At 39.0% G+C, this 16,585-nt stretch overlaps 1 protein-coding gene across 10 annotated transcripts in view; it reads left to right on the top strand.

The window, feature by feature from the left end:
- The window catches only part of NAV3 (neuron navigator 3), a 352,628-nt gene that overhangs the window by 143,475 nt on the left and 192,568 nt on the right, over positions 1–16,585 (top strand). For 6 of the 10 annotated variants that reach the window (XM_027819622.3, XM_007057255.4, XM_027819623.3 and 3 more), the window contains 2 exons: positions 9,646–9,714; positions 12,578–12,717. In XM_027819622.3, the coding sequence (XP_027675423.2) occupies positions 9,646–9,714; positions 12,578–12,717 (209 nt within the window). The remainder of the gene's footprint in view (positions 1–9,645; positions 9,715–12,577; positions 12,718–16,585) is intronic. The other 4 variants (XM_043547389.1, XM_043547383.1, XM_027819626.3 and 1 more) reach the window with 1 other exon arrangement.

Below are 16,585 nucleotides of genomic sequence, written 5' to 3'. Positions count from 1 at the left end.
ATGTGAGCAGACGCATAAGGCAGGGACATTATTCCCTCTTTCTCCTCTTTGTTACTTGAGTAAAGCCTATTACAATCTACCCCAAAGTAACGGTTGTCTTAGTAATGTTAATATATACTGTATATAGTTAAATCCATTTGGAAGGCCATGCAGAATGTAGTAGAGTGTTTAATAAGTGGTGCATCTCTTTGTGAGCACATGATGCTCTATCCCTAACCCTAGGATCTGCGCTAGCTGCTTGTTGACTTTCTCCTTGACCTTAAGATGTTGTTTTTACTCATAAAGCCCCAGTTGTTCTGAGACCTTCCTACCTGAGAGACCAGCTCTCTTCCTATTCCACCCTGCTGCATTTGAGATCAGTGAAGGCATTTGGGCTGGAGTCGTTTTGGTAGTTAAAATAGGGAGCTGCTGGGATTGACTCTCTGTGTGGGCCCCCCCATCTTTGGAATTCACTCCTCCCATTCATCCAGATTGGTTGATCTTTCAGGCATGCTGCAATGGCCAATCAATTTCAGCAGGCATTTAAAGACGGTTGAGGCGACTGGAGTTAGATTTTGGGTGGGGAAAATGAGGGTTGTGAGATGTAGATTTGTAACCTATTTGCTGACAAGTGGTTGGTTTGTTGGGAGGTGAAATGTGCTTGCTATTTTGATTGGTATTGTATTTGTTAATTAATGGCAAGGGAGTCTAGAGAGTAAGCTAGGCATTCTTTCATGTTGTTCTATTGAAACCCAATCCACTAAAATAGATACTAGCTCTGATGACTAGTTGTTTATTTAAGCAAATATGTTATATGTAATGCAGATGGGTTTTATAAATTGAAATAGTGATTTTCTCTATTAGCCTTTCAGTCCACTTCCTGGACCTGTGGGTTCAAATCCCATATAAGTCAGCAGAAGATGGTGGTCTTATTCAGGCTTCTGTTTGTTTACTTCACATAACTACCAACTGAATTTGCACATTTTGCATTGACTGAAAGTTTGTGCAGGAAATTACTAAAATAGTAAATGTGTTTCTGGCCAGAGTTCACTTTGAAGTAATTAAAAAAGCAATACATGTAAATGTTTATATCACCTTCCTTACGCTATACTTCATTCATGTTAGTGTTACCTGAATAACAGCTTCATAAGCAATAATTTTAAATTTTTCTTTAAAATATCTGTTCTGATGTTAAGGACCACATTTTCAAATGGCCTTTGAAAATGCAGCAGTAGTATTTGCAAAAACACCCATCCATGTGCTTCAAAATCCAGCAATTCTGCATAGAAATCAGACAGTTGTGCATTCAAATACTAATTTGTGCTTACACCTTTTTCTTTTTTTGGAGGCCCCTTTCAAAGGCAAATTTGAACCTTCACCCAAAGGGGACATTTAGGACTACATCTGTGATGATAGGTGTAGTAGAGACTGGCAGGGCCCCCTTGGCTCCTGCCTCTGCTAAGCCCACAAAGTCACTCTGAGGCCGTGGAGTTAGTAACCAGTGGCACAGTTTATTCACAGATTTTTTCCCCACCACCGTTTCACCATATACAGTTGGCCCTTCACCGTCGCAGGCAGGAGGGAAGAGCTACCTTCCAGCTTCCTTTCCCTGCATTTTCTCTTTCTTTCTGCTTCTCCCTGGCTTCCCTGACCCCAGGCTAATTAGGCAGCAGCTGTCTCTGCTTCCCCAGTTAGGGCCAGGTTACCTCCAGCCAGCAATAATGTATTCCCTCAATGGGAGCTGGCATGACAGAGGGATAAATCAGTAACCCTTTGCCCAGCACCCTGTCACAATGGCAAATAACTATTTAAAATACTATTTTTCTTTGTTTGGTTTAAGGAAAATGTACTGGTTCTTAAAGATGACAGACTGAACCTTTTGGTAATCTTCTGTTTATTCATACAAAACTGATACAGCATGGCAGCAGCAGTAAATAATTCCCCACACAAACCCCTGTCATAATACGTCCATATCATTTTCATCCTCACAAGAAACAGAGGAACCAATATTGGTGTTTGGTAAATAAAAAAAAAAAAAGGAGGATAATAACAGTACAAAAAAACCTATAATTTTTCCCCAATTGTTTTAAATTTAAGCTTTTCTCTACCCCATCTTTCAAAGGTTCCCCATCTCTTTTGGCTCTTCATTCAGACTTGTGAGAGGGATCCTGGAAATTCTGTCAATCTCTAATCTCCTATTATCTGCCCTGGTGTAATGTTTATAGTCATCAGGAGTTCTTCCTCCTCCCCTGAGATATATCTGGTGCATATCATCACATCATCTTCTGAAAACCTGGGAAAAATAATTCATTTCAATCCATAGCACTGATTTCTCATGTCAATAAATTATCCTCACCATCTGTTTAAGAACCATAATGTCTCCTTCATTGTCGTCTTGTTCTTTTTGCATTTCAAACTGTAACTATAATCGTTTCTTCACTATCTGTCCTCACAATTTAAATAAAAATTAACTCCATTCTGTAATCTTTTAAATATTTAATTCTACCTGGCACATGCCTTATTCTCACCGTTGATTACTTTTTACTCTATCTTGCTTATGTGCATTTGGCCACAATTTATTCTTCCTGGGGCCTGATCCAAAGCCTATTAAAGTCAAAGAGAATCTTTCCATTGATTCCATTGAGGCTTTGGATCAGGCCTTTATTGCATTTGCAATTAGAAGAAACAGAACCCTTAAAAATACATGAATTTTTCCTTGAGTGGCTCTCTGTTTCTCTCTGTGTTTTGGAACTCTTGTGTATGAGATCAGATTCTCTATTCATAGAGAAAAGAAAAAAAAATCCTACTTCCAGCATCAAAGAATTACATGTTGTTGTTTTTATCAATTAGTGCCCAGGCAAAAGAGATTAAGATAGAAATTAAAAACATGAATGTTTAATATACTTAAGTATGAGATATACCACATTTATAAGAGACAGACAAGCTGTTTAGAAAGATAGCTTATATAGTGGTCTGTGTTTTGTCCTGCTTAATAAAAACACTCTGCAACATGAGAACATGCCAAAAATTATGATAGGAGTTTTATTAATTTCTTTTTATGGTATGACTCATTTTAGGCACCAATTCACCAGTCCATCCTCATACAACAAAACACTTACACATTTGCTGAATAGGGATGGTTTTAGGAGCATGTTTAACTGTTTTGCGGAATTGGGTCCCTAAAAACCTCAATCTTATTTTAGCATCTGCAAACAAGTTTGTTTTATCCAGAATGGTATCAAAGGATCCAAAAGAAGTCGGATAGAAATAAGAGGGAGCAAGAACTAAATGCTATGTAGCTCCCTGCCATCTGGTACGAAAGATTCATTGTACATCTGCTTCTTCTGCTTTCTTTAAGACAAGAATTAACATAGGTACTCTGAGATAGACTCATTCTGTTACTGGGTCCTTAGTGGAACTAAGACAGAGTCAATCAGAGGTGAATGTGTATATGTATGTATATATACATATTGCTGTGTGGCTGCAATCCCAGTCTGACACAGCACATTGTTATTTAATTGGGTGCTTTGTGTGGAAAAAATATTATTTTTTTAAAAAAGGTGTTTGAGGTACCTAAAAGTACTTATATACCAATTTAACTAAAATTGCTAAGTTATTGTTTGTTGGCAGTTTTTAGTAATTTTTTTCTTTCCATTATTTTATTGACATCCTTTCTTGTGTCTTTAAGGGTTCTCATTTCATTTAATTGTTATTAAACATTTACTTTGTGGTATTGCTCACAGGCCCCAATCAGTATTAAGGCCCCATTGTGCTGTACAAACATATACAAAGGCACAGTCCCTACTTTGAATGATCTATGTATATCTGAAGTCACTCTGTTTTGCAAGAAGAAAGTCAATGTGGAGAAAGCAGAAAAAATAAGGGGGAAGCAAAAAATGCCTGAGGTAGGTGGGGAAGTGAGGAGCCCTGGCTCTTGGCAGCCTGCCTAGTTTGGAACTTGGGAGCACAGGAAGTCATGAAGTTTGAAACCCCAGGTTGCTAGCTCCCTTCCAGGTGGGCTGCTGAGGAGCCAGGAAGCTTAGGGAAAATCGAAATTTTCTGGCAGAAATTTTTTTGATTTTGTAAAAAGAAAAAAAACCAAAAACCTACCTGAATATCATTTTGACAGAAAATTCCCATCCGGCTGTAGTGCGTACTCACCCCACCAACGTGGTATGACTGTACCTTGTCATGTCAAATTCAGGTACTCAGTAGGGTAAAATGATTTTGATCCCATAAGAAAACCTTTTATTTCTGTTTTTGTTTGCTTTTTGCTTTTGTTTTGTTCTTGAGTTTTTTCTCTCTCTAACCAGAATTAAAGTGTCCAGCAATTTTAACAAATCACATGGATGATATTTTCAGAATTACAACCTACAGGACATCGTATACATTACAGATGGATTGGCACACTACCATCACACTATATAGTAACAGCTGTTAGAAAGACTCTGTTTTTAATACATAGCAAAGGATATAGGGAGTCATTACATGGGTTTCCATTGAAGCTGGGGTTTAAAGTACTGTCAATTTGACTCATGCTGCGTATCCAGCTTCCGATGAGCTCTATCCTTCAGTTTTATGTGCTGTATACAATTTCATGGCGCTTCCTCCTTCTCATTCCTTCCTTCCTGTACCACTCAGCTATTAATGTTCTTATGCTGTTTGTCTGCAGGCAAGGGAGTAAGCAGACTGATTTCCCTGCAGTTGACTCCAAAGTCTGCCATTAATTCATTGTCTGCCCTTCACCCTCACTCTTCACAGATGGTCATTTGAACTGATGAGTTCATTACACTTTCCTCATTCTTTCCCTGTTTGCTCTGGTAAAATTAAAGTTCTGATCCCCCCTCGTCCTCTGAATTAATCAGCCTTTGGTGAACAGGCATCTAAGAATCTTTAGCATTGTTACTTATGGAAACTTTTGAGGGTTTTCATGCACCTGCTAGGAGCAGTTTCTAAAGCCCATTGCCCTGCTTGCAGCTGACCTATTCAGTTTTCTTTCATTGTTTGGACCCTCTCGGGCCTAAAGATCAACAACAGAAACGAGCCATTTTTACCATTTCATTGGGATTGTTGCGACTAGGTTAGCAGTCTATGCGTCCTTAAGTTGCAAGAGAAAAAAAATGTTACGGCTGATCCAAAGTCCACTGAAGTCAATGGAAAGAATCCAGCTGATTTCAAAGGGCTTTGGATCAGACTCTTTCTTGCCTTTTTCAAACAGGAATTTCCTAATGATGCAATGCAGCACGGTTGCCCTCGGTCCGAGGGCCACCCAGAGGATTCAGGGGGCCTGGGGCAAAGCAATTTCGGGGGCCCTTTAATTAATTAAGCGCCTTTTCAATTTTTACTCACCCGTCTTCGGCGGCATTTTGGCGGTGGGTCCTTCACTCGCTCTGGGTCTTCGGCGGCACTAAAGGACCCGCCGCTGAGGACCCGGCGCGCCGCCCCCTCAGTAAAAGCGCCACCGGATGAGTAAAAGCCCCGCAGAAGGTGGTGCCTCTTTTGTGACCGCTCCACCTGGCTATGCCACTGGCCCTTCCATAAAAAAAAAAAAGTTGGAATACTGTAGAATACTATATTCTCATGGGGCCCCGGGGCCTGGGGCAAACTGCCCCACTTCCCCCCCACCCCCGGGTGGCCCTGCTCTGTCCTGTGCCTATCTATTAGGCTGCATTGACTGGGCCATTTTTGTAACTGTTACAACCAGTTTTGATGGGAGCAGTTAGCCAAAAATGCAGGGTCTTGTGGGTCTTTCCAGTTAGGAGGAAAAGTTAATGATGGAGTCAGGTAGTTTTTTGATGCAGCCCTTGTCTATTTACAAAGTGTGTACAACGTCCTGTTTCCTGGAACATAGTAGGAATCAAACAAGAGGCTGTGTTTTTACTCACAGTTCCGAGCCCCTTTTCCAGTCAGCACTTAGTCCACAAGATCCCTCTTCGAGAGCATGTGTACAAATAGAGCTGTTCCTATGTGTAGGAGCTAAACAGGAATAGGGCACTCTTGTTCTGGAATAAGAGTGTAGTCAGGAACAGCTACTGTGCTTTAAATTTACACTCTACCTTAATCCACGTTAACTTTCAACTATGGACAAGTCATTTGCTTTTCTTGGGACCACATTCCCAATGCTGTTTTCTTTCTTTCTTTCTTTCTTTCTTTCTTTCTTTCTTTCTTTCTTTCTTTCTTTCTCACACACACACACGTACGCACACACTTCTCTACCACAAACAATACCCAGTGAAACCCCTCCTCCCACATAGTTCATATTCCTGAGTGGCCTGATGTGCATTCTTTTTTGGCTGTGACATGTGCCGGTATTTTGGTTGAAAGCCCCTATGGTTTCAGCTATCAGGTACCAGTAAGGAACTTAATGGCATCTTATAATTATCTTAGATAAGCAGCAGTTACAACCCCAAGTTTCAATGCACTTTAGACTAACACATAATAATACATTCAAATATGAGCGTGAGCCTGCACTGTATGTGTTGCAAAACTTCATTTTTTTTCTGACTGCTAAATTATATCTATAGGCAATCGGCAGTATTGGCAATATTTTCTTTTTAAAAGGTAGTATAATTCTTGGAAGAATGCTAGACTTCTGATGTGTTGAAAGTCACATCCAGTGGTTCTGGAGCAATTTTTAAAGTGGGGGTGCTGAATGTGATGTATTTGGGTTGTTATTCCTACTTCAAGGCAGGGGGTATGGCAGCACGCCCAGCACCTGTAGTTCCAGCGCCTATGGTCACATCTGTAAGTGTGGGGCGAGCAGTTTTGGAAAAGGTAGCTGTGCAAGAAGCTAATCGGTCCATCATCGTCTACTGCTAACCAAGAGACATAAACCCAAAGTAATTAGGGACTTGATGAACCCATTGTATTTACTGATTACAGCCTTTTTCTCTCTTCCTCCTCCCCCCACACTTATTTTACATATCTTTGGAAAATGAATTCAGTTTTCAGAAGAAGAGGGACTGAAATGCTTTTTAATAGATTTTGGAGATTTGAAAGCAGTCTCAAGACAGAAGCTCCCTGAACTTGGAAGGGGTTAGATGGAAACAGAGAGATACTTTGCTAGTAAGCATTTTCAGCTGAATATCCCTCTGCATTTTGTCTTCATTTAATGGAAACGACACCCTCTGTACCTGCAGACTGGCACACCAACACCTCAAGAACACGGAGAAGTCATAGTTGTCTGATCTTTTCAGCTGCCTTGGAAAATTATTGTTCTTCTAGGTCAAAAAGCTACCGTAGAGTACCGCTGTACATGGCATTCACAGCTTTCAGGCAGTGCCTGAGATGCATCCTATTCACTTTGCTTTAAAAATCACTGTCTGTGTTAATTGTACTTACATCATTTTGTCTTACACTCAGGAGTTACTCTCCAGAATTTTGTAACACATCATAATTTTCACTAATTTCTATTAGTGTGCCTTCCCAACTGTGTAAAAGTGACACCTCAGCATTATGATGCGTTCATGTGACCTGCCAGGTGTGTGGGAGACCTCAAAGGGTGAGCTATTAAGGCAGAGAATTAGTCTTAAATATTCAGCCTCTGAAGTAAAAAGGAGAATTTGCAGTTGCTTCTGGGCTTCAAGTGCCCAGCCTGTTGTTGTGAAATTGCGATAGATGATAAAATAATACAATACCGTAATAGAAGATATAAAATAGTATGGAATGTGTGTGCGCCCATATACATAGAACATGGGCTAATTACTATTTTAAATCCCAGAGGAGATGCTGTCATTTCAAACCATGAATTGTCACTGTTCTGATGTTATACAACCTGTCTATTCCAAAGGGCCGTGGCACTGCTGTCTCTTTGGTGGTTCCACACCCCAGTGTTAGGGCTCGTATACTCTTATATCTTTCAAACCGTGCGTGAGCAGGGGCCATTTCCAACCTGCAGACACAGTTCACATATATTTAGAGGCCATACTGTGATCCCTTACTGGGGTTGTATTTATTAACACGGAAATTAGCAACAATAAACACAAAGTTCGGTTCCCACTATCTCAATAACAGTCTGGGCACTTGAAGCTCAAAGGGAACCAAAGTATCTTGTTTTTACTAGCGGCTGAATATTTAAGAATAATTCTCTGCCTTAATATCTCACAGTTGGAAAAGGTCTCCCACCCACCTCTTTGTCATCCTGGCAGGTCAATGAAGGGATCATCATGCTGAGCTGTCACTGTTACACTGTATTCACTATTTTCAGTCACTATATTCAGCGAGACTAATACGCTGCCCAACTTAGTGCATCAGCAGAAACCACTTAACTTTTTCCTACCAGAATCAATACCTCCTAGCAGGGAAAGGTGTTTCTCGCAAATGGTGCTAGCCTATTATACAGGGCCTGAGGGCCAGAGGTGGTGGCTGCTGCTGCTGCTGTTACTACTGCAGTGATTTAAAAATATAAAGTGTGGGAGTTGCTGGGTTTACGCCAAACCAATCAAAATGGAGCTTGCATTTTACTTGGTTTCCTCCCACATCCTCAAAAGCCCTAAGGCTCTGATTTCCCATTTCACCTGACCTATGATTAAAGCCACCTTTGGGCCTCCCCATGATCTGGGGCTCTAAGACCTGACGGCTGCTCTACATTGTATCAGCCATAATAGCTAGAGTATATCGGCTGCAGCTCCTCCCCATAGCCCTGCGTCAGACAAACCCCTCATGCAAATTGCTGGGAGACCCGGTCGTGTAGAGCCACACTTCACTAGGGAGTGGCATAAATTGGCCGTAAGGCAACAGAGATTCAGCACCAAGCATCTCCTGCTTGATGGGACACATGTCTGGCCTTCCAACAGGGTTCTGTTGTAGTAACCCCCTAGCACGGACATGTCTTGTATTGCAGAAATGCCCTCTGCATGCTGAAAGAGGCTAAGATGCGACTCCCTATGGAATGTAACAGGAAACCTAAATAAATAGCAGGAGTCGCCTATTAAAGCATCTGTCTGAGCAATGCACTTTGTTACAATTAGCTTGAGTGATAATGACAGAAAACATCAGTGAACACTTCTATATGGTTACATTTATCAGCAGGGTATCTTTCCTTTGGTGTCAAGTATCAGAGGGGTAGCCATGTTAGTCTGTGTCCACAAAAACGAGGAGTCCAGTGGCACCTTAAAGACTAACAAATTTATTTGGGCATAAACTTTTGTGGGTAAAAAACCCACTTCTTCAGTTGCCTTTCCTTTGGTGGGTTCAATTTATATCTGCATTTTGTGTCAACACTGGGTATGTAGCTGCAAATTGGAATATTTGTTCTCCTCTAGCTACCTAATTGCAGATCCAGATCAGGTAGCTGGAGGCAAAAGTACTTACATATTTGCCTGCAGTTCTTTTTGAAGACGCAAAAACACAAACACAAATTTTGAAGCTGCAGATTATACTACCGGTGCTGAAACTTGGGCATTCTGAATTTTTTCCCAAACTGTCTATATCTAAACGTTAACATGTTTTGCTAAGTGAGGCAAATTACGGTGCCGTCCATTATTTCATAATCTGTACATTGCATTACTCATATCCTGCACATTAATTCATTCTTTGCTGATTAATTTGGGTTTTCTGTACATGTTCAGCTTGCATTACATTAACTCATAGTTTGCTGGTAAGTGTGTGCTTTCTATATGTGTTCAAAAATTCTTTAATTCAATTTCTCTGTTTCTTCTCATACAGTCTGAGAGCCAGATATGCAACTCAGTCTAATCACAGTGGAATTGCAACCAGTCAAAAAAAGACTTCTAGGTCAGTTAATATCTCTCATTTATTGCTTATTAGTGATACTCAACTGAGTCAGTGCCCATTGGTATTTTATTCTTTGGACATAAGTAAACATTGCAATGTGTAATCATGCAAATTTTGTACCACAGAGCTTTGTCATTGGATAGCCTTGCACCTGACTGGCAAAAGCAGATTTGTACAATACCATTAGCCATATTTCTGATTGTTATATATCCTGCATCTTTGTGTCCTGCATGTAAAATATCAGATTTGAGGGGTTAGAAGGCTTAGGGATTTAGTAAAGCTTTTGACTCAACTTCTTACTTGGGTCACAAGTGAAAATGAATTTGGAAGTCCATCCAAAGCTCCTGTGTCCACATCCAAAATCATCACACAAGTGTAGTTCATGGAGGGTTGTCTGTTTTGGTGGGATGTATTCCTGGAGGTCTCAGCACATGACATAGTCTAAAATTAAAGATGAATCTTTAGTTCCTGGAGACTCCAGGACAATCTAGGGGGGTTGGCAACCCTAAATTCCTGGATGTTAGGAGCAGAGGAGCAAAGATGTAGCAGACAAACAGTTACGGACTGTGTCTACTGTCCCTGGAATAGCATAGGTAAAGCCCCACTTCATGAGATACTTGGGTTTGGAGACACAAAGGGCCTCAGCTAAAGCTTGAAGTGTACTTGACAGAGCTGTGTGCAGAAGCTCACACTTTCCCTGCCTGTCCTGTTGTCTGCTCTAGCCAGTGCTACTAATCTTTCACTTTCATGAGCACGAAAATCCACAAACAGATTTTTAGAAGAAAGAATTCAAGTCCCTCTTGCTGTTGTAAGTTTGTGTTTATGATAAGCAATGCCTTTATTAATCACACTGTTTGCTGTACAGTTCATTGCTGAGAACAATGAACTATAAATAATGTAATCCACAATAAAGCTTGCATTTCATAATGTGGTGCACTAATACAATCTGAGTGACTGGTGATAGCTTGCAATGAGCCATACCAGCGTGTAGTCGCTTTATGCCTGTGATCATAGGTCTTCAGTCTCATTTACTACTGACACTACTGTCTTGTCCACCATTCAGCATGTGTAGGCTAACAGTTTTTATTGTCTAATACTTTAAATCTATGACAGTGTTGCCAAGGCCCTGATCAGAGGTATGTGACTTGTCCCTTATCTGTTACTTCCTACTTTGCATTTCCTTGGTTGCTTAAAATGATTCTGCAAGGGCGATTTGTAAACTGAGTTCAATTAATGACCGTAAATGAAGTAAATTGGAAAGTATGTAGAGCAAGTGACCTCATGTATAATGTGCTTACGGCTGCAAGTTCGAGGATTCTGGCATGTAAAATATACACTTAAGTACTTTACATTTTAATAGAACAGATGAATTTCCAGTGTTGCACATGACTTCTCATTGCTTTTTTTTTCTCATTACCTTTGACAAACGATCTCAGGGCTCTGACTGCCTGTCAAATTAGGGTAATGAGAAAGAGCAAATGGATTTTTAAGTTTGTTTTAGTGCATTCTTCAGGGAACAGAAGATCACTAGAATTCATGGGTCATGCTAAAGGTTAGAATGCATACAGCTGTAGAGACAGTCTGCTCTGGTCTCAGCACAGAGACTAGTGGGGCAGGCTGGCAGCCAGAATGAGCCATAAAAATAATGAATGGATTAGCTCTCTGAGGCTGAAATCAGTAATGTAACAGAATGTGGGGCTCTTTATATGTGTTATCTAATGAAACTAAAATGATTTCAACATTTTTGATGTACCAATGTGTTAAGCAAAACATTTATAAAAATCTAACGTTTTGGAGTCCTTTATAATGTAATTTCTTTCCTCTCTCCCGCTATTGCCCTTTCATGATGCATCATATGATGACACTAGTATCATTTGAGAACTCTACAGTAATTCACGCTGTTGTTAGGAAAGTCTTTGAAATTACTCATCACATTTGCATAGTCCATCAGTAACAGAATATGGGTATTATATCCCTATTGCAAAAGTCTGTTGATGATCTGAGTATTTTATTATGTGTTGTATAAAAAAAAGGGGGGGGGGGTATATTTGCAGTGGTGATGGAGGAAATTTGAAGCAGACTTGTATTAAATAATCTTATGTCAGAGAATTGAATCAAGCAAAATACAATGATCGTTTATACATACTACAGACAATGGCTCCTAATTTTTTCATAACACTACTACACAGTAAGGCTCAGATGGTGGCAGCAAATAGTAACAAATGAACTGCATAGTCTGCATTATATTCTTCCATAGGGTATACATACATCTGCAATATCTACCTTAGCATATTTATTTTCAACATTCTGCATTTGAGATAAATATGCAGACCAATTTGAAATATAGTTAGAGCTACAAGCCAATAGCTATTCAAAATGTATTTGAGTGAAGTGGCTTAGTAAAAGTCTAGTTATTGTGCTATAAATGCAATTAACTAGAGTATTTACCAGATTTAGAGAATTTGGGGTATTTCTTCAAAATATTTTATTGTTATGTTCTCTAGTCAATTTTACCGTATTTACTCCAGAAAACAGACTTGTGATATATTTAAATAAAATATTACACTGTAATAATATATGTGTGTGAATCTGTTTTAGCAATGTTAATGGCAAATGCAAAGCATCCTTGTTTCCTGTGATGCTATAAAACATCTTTTTCCCTTTTGTGTGTGTTAGGATTAACTTTTATTTTCATTGATCCTGTTGAATCTAACTAACTTGATTCCTGTCATTCTTTGTCATTATGTGAAATCATTGTTATTCATTTTACTGGTTCCATACTTTGGTCTGATACTTGACAAAGTGTGTGTTTGATGTCTTTGCATCTTGTACAACAAAGTAATTTCTGATTATACTATTCTAGGCTTCCAGGGCCCTCAAGGGTGCCAGCTGCAGGCAGCAGTACCAAGGTCCAGGGAGCTTCTAATTTAAATCGGAGAAGTCAGAGCTTTAACAGCATTGACAAAAACAAGCCTCCACAATATGCAAATGGCAATGAAAAAGGTAAGTGCTGAAAAGCCACCAGTAACTGTTTATAGACAACACACAAAGTCTGAAAGCAGAAAAGAAACAATCCCATGTGTAACACAAAAATGATAATTAAAGATGGGCCAGGAAGGTGGTGTTGAGATTAGGTTCCGGTTCATGGCTGAATCAGGGCTAAAATGTGGGTTTGGACTAGTCAGCACTGAAATCTTGTGAACAGTTATTGCAATATTTTTACCCTCATTGGTGAAAATCTCATGAGATTCGCTGTGAAGTAAAAGGTGACTTGATGTTTCATGGGAGAAATACTGAGCCTGATCCAAATCCCATTGACTTCAGTGTGCTTTGGATCAGACGCTCTGCGGAGTCAGCAGTTCGTGTGGGATTTAGAACCAAAATCTTTGGGTTGCATATCCAGACCAGAACCATAAACAGAGAGGTGAGTTCGGACCTGGAGATTCAAGTTTAAACCCATTTTCTGAAAATTTTGAAGGGGTTAGGATTCAAGTTTCATATTTTGCTTCATCTTTAATTACAAGCTGCTATTCTATCTACTGATTTAATTGCTTATGTTCTCCTCTTCATCCCCATCACTTCTTGATCTCCTCCCTGGCGTGTGGAGCAGTTTTTCTCGAAAATGTCCCTCTTTATTCTTTATTGCAACAAGAAGAATCTGAAAATTCAGTATTCTGAGTTGTGTAACTACTCCAGGCCCCTTTCTTCTCTGTGTAATGAACGGCATTCTATTCATATCTCTGGGTTAGAATATAGTCGAAAATGATACAATATGCATAATACCCATTTGCATCCTTGGGGTCTGTGGGAGGAACAAATATGCAGTGAATGTTCTTCATCTAAGCAACAGGCAACTATCCAGATTTTTTCTGCAAAATTCTGATGAACATGCTTTGCCCCTAGCAGCATCTGAAGATATAAATCCATCCTTTTGATAGTTATTTCATTATTTTTACTATCAGGGACAAGTATTTTGGATAGCTCTGTAGTTGATTTTATTTTATCATCAGCTTGCTTATGGCAAGACATGCAGATTAAATCCATAAAGCGTACAGGATATGTACTGAGCAGACAATATATAGTTCACAAATACTATAGTGGACTTATGAAGTAGGAGGTGTGGCTGCTTGAGTGAAGGTATGTACAATAGTTTAGGTTTTAGAAATGAAACATGATTTTGACATAAGTTTGCAGTTGAAACAACAGCATATGGAGGAATGAATGATTAAAGGTGGGAAACTTTTTTCCATAGTTGTAGATGCTAGTTTTTCTCAGCTCATTGCTTGCAAACTGTCTTTGGACTGCTAAGGCTTGCCTTGCAATGCACATTTATGTGGCTTTTTCTGTGATGGATTTCTTTACTTTCCCATTTCTTCCCTGCACAGAATAAGAACCTTGATGAGATTTTTAGTGAAGTCATCACTTGAAAGAGAATAAGGGCTGCTTTGTTTGTATATAATCATTCGATTCATTTTACAGGATATAGAAAATGTAATGTTGCATAAATACCGAGTACTATATTTTAAATTTTCTGTCTCTGCTCTTTTTTCTTACTTCAAATAACAGCAGCAAAGATCTGAATACATTGATTTTGTATGAAAACGTAAGCCAAATCAAGTTTATTTTACAGACATATATATAAAAGCAGAAGTTAATGAGGAAAAACAACTATAGTGAGTGCTGGGATAGCAAAATATTTCATCTAGGATCCTAAAAGGACAAACAGAAAAGTGTATCAGAATCCACCATATCAGTTCCTTGCCTAAAGAGAAAAAAACTGCACCAAACTGGTTTTAAAGTTAATTATCATGATGTGTATATTATTTAATGTTTCTGTGACCAGTTTAAATAGAAACATTTTCATATCTAAGAACTTGTCTGGCATGAATGTATAGAAAAAATGTATGAAACAAACTTTCTCTCTAATAGTACTACTACTACTAAATAATAATATTTAGCACTTGCTACTAAAGTAACTTGAAAAGGTGTTTTTCCACAGCAGCACAGCACAGGGAACTGAAAGCTCTATTTTTAATGTATGGTCTTTGCCATGGGCACTACAACGAGACAAATTAATGCTAGCAGCCCGAGTAATACCAGTGTATAGTGCTTTCATAATATTAAGTGACCATTCTGATAACCTTCCTGTATGGTAAGTATGAATATATTACAGATAAGTAAGCTGAGGCAGAGAAGTTAAATGGCTTGCATGAGGAAGTTATTGTGTGAGTAGGCATCAGAACTCAGGAGCTGCGGACTGTCAGGCCTGTGCTCAGACCACTAGTAGTGCATAGTTCTCTTCAGCATGACTCAATATATGCTGTATGAGTTTGAATACATTACACAGGGTTATTTACACAGTTTACACACATTGACACAGTTACATGTTATCAGGAATTGGTATTAATTGAAACTCCAGTTACTGTATAATTAACATGGTTTCCAATTCAGTTACTGTCAGGGATGGACATACATTTACAGATTCAAGTGCACAATCCTGCTCCAATGCAACCAAGAATGGACCCAAAATCAGATCTGGCCCAAACCTTTACACACAACTTGACAGTTCTTGGACCCTTTTTGAGGTTCATTTGTAACTTATAAACAAGTAGGGGTGTATCCCGTAAGGAAGAATTCACATGAGACGAAATTCTGACCCTGTTGAAGCCAATGGGAGTTTTGCCATTGACTTCAGTAGAGCCAGAGTTTCACCCACAAAGTCATTCTGCCCAAGTTAGAGTTTACTTTATGATAGATTTGATTAGGACATGTTGACCCTGAGTATATAACACATACCAAAAATCTAAACACGCCAATGCTAGAGGATTGCAGTGAGTTGGCTCATATGGGCTCAGTCAGCTGATCTTTTTTCTTCTTCCCTCCCCTGGATGCTATATCCTTTGGAGGGATTTCAGTCAGAGTATCCATTTTAATGGAGTGTCTGCTTCTGAAAGAATAAATAAAAAAGAAAATAATAGAAATAATTCTTTCATTTTCAAATAACAAGAATGAAGTAATTTAGATTAAATTCACACTTTTTAGGAAGAACAGCCCTGCAACAATACACATTTATCCCAAGTATAGACTTCTTGCAGTGATTCTCAGACTGTATTCGGTGTACCACCTTCAGAATTTCAGTCAGTGATAGTATACTTTAAACTAAATCTCATACAACCTGACTGCAGCCCACTTACCACCAATATTACAGGTTACCACAGTTTGAGAATCACTGTTCTAAAGCATAACATTGCGTGAATTGGAAAGATAAATGTTGTCAGTTAAGAGTAGGAAAGAACAAATGTTCTGATTAATGTTCTCACCACAACGTACTGAAAAAAAGACTTTTAGAATTTGACTATTGCCCCCAAATTATTTGTGTTGCGTGGAGCTTAAACTGAAATATTTTCACTATAGTGAAACGGAGTCATAAGACTATAACTCCACTTAATACTTAAAAAAAAAAAGCCTAATAAAGATAAATGCTGAACTTCTGGCTATGAATGTTTGTAATATAAAATAGTTTTACCTATCTTTGGGGCTCGCATATGTAGCTCTCCTGTGGAGGTTTTCCCAAGAATCAATAAGCATGTGGGGTGGGCAAACTGGTTTGAAAGTGTTTGGTTATGATCTCATATTTTCATTGTCAACAATCTATTGGCTAGTCTAAGCTGCTTTCTAACCTTCACACAGCTCCTATTGAATTGATTGGGGTCACTCATATGCAAGACATTTGCTAAACTTTAAAAAAACAAAAACACCAACAACTTATCCCCCTTCTCATATATTGACTGTTACAGAGCACTCTAACTGTACTGAGTAAACACACCTTATAAAAACCCCTGTCACATCAGACTCCCTTTTAACGTTTCCC

This window comes from Chelonia mydas, chromosome 1 (assembly GCF_015237465.2).
Source record: "Chelonia mydas isolate rCheMyd1 chromosome 1, rCheMyd1.pri.v2, whole genome shotgun sequence".
Lineage (NCBI taxonomy): Eukaryota > Metazoa > Chordata > Testudines > Cheloniidae > Chelonia > Chelonia mydas.
Note: the sequence above shows the minus strand (reverse complement) of the source record. Positions and strands in the feature narration are given on the sequence as shown.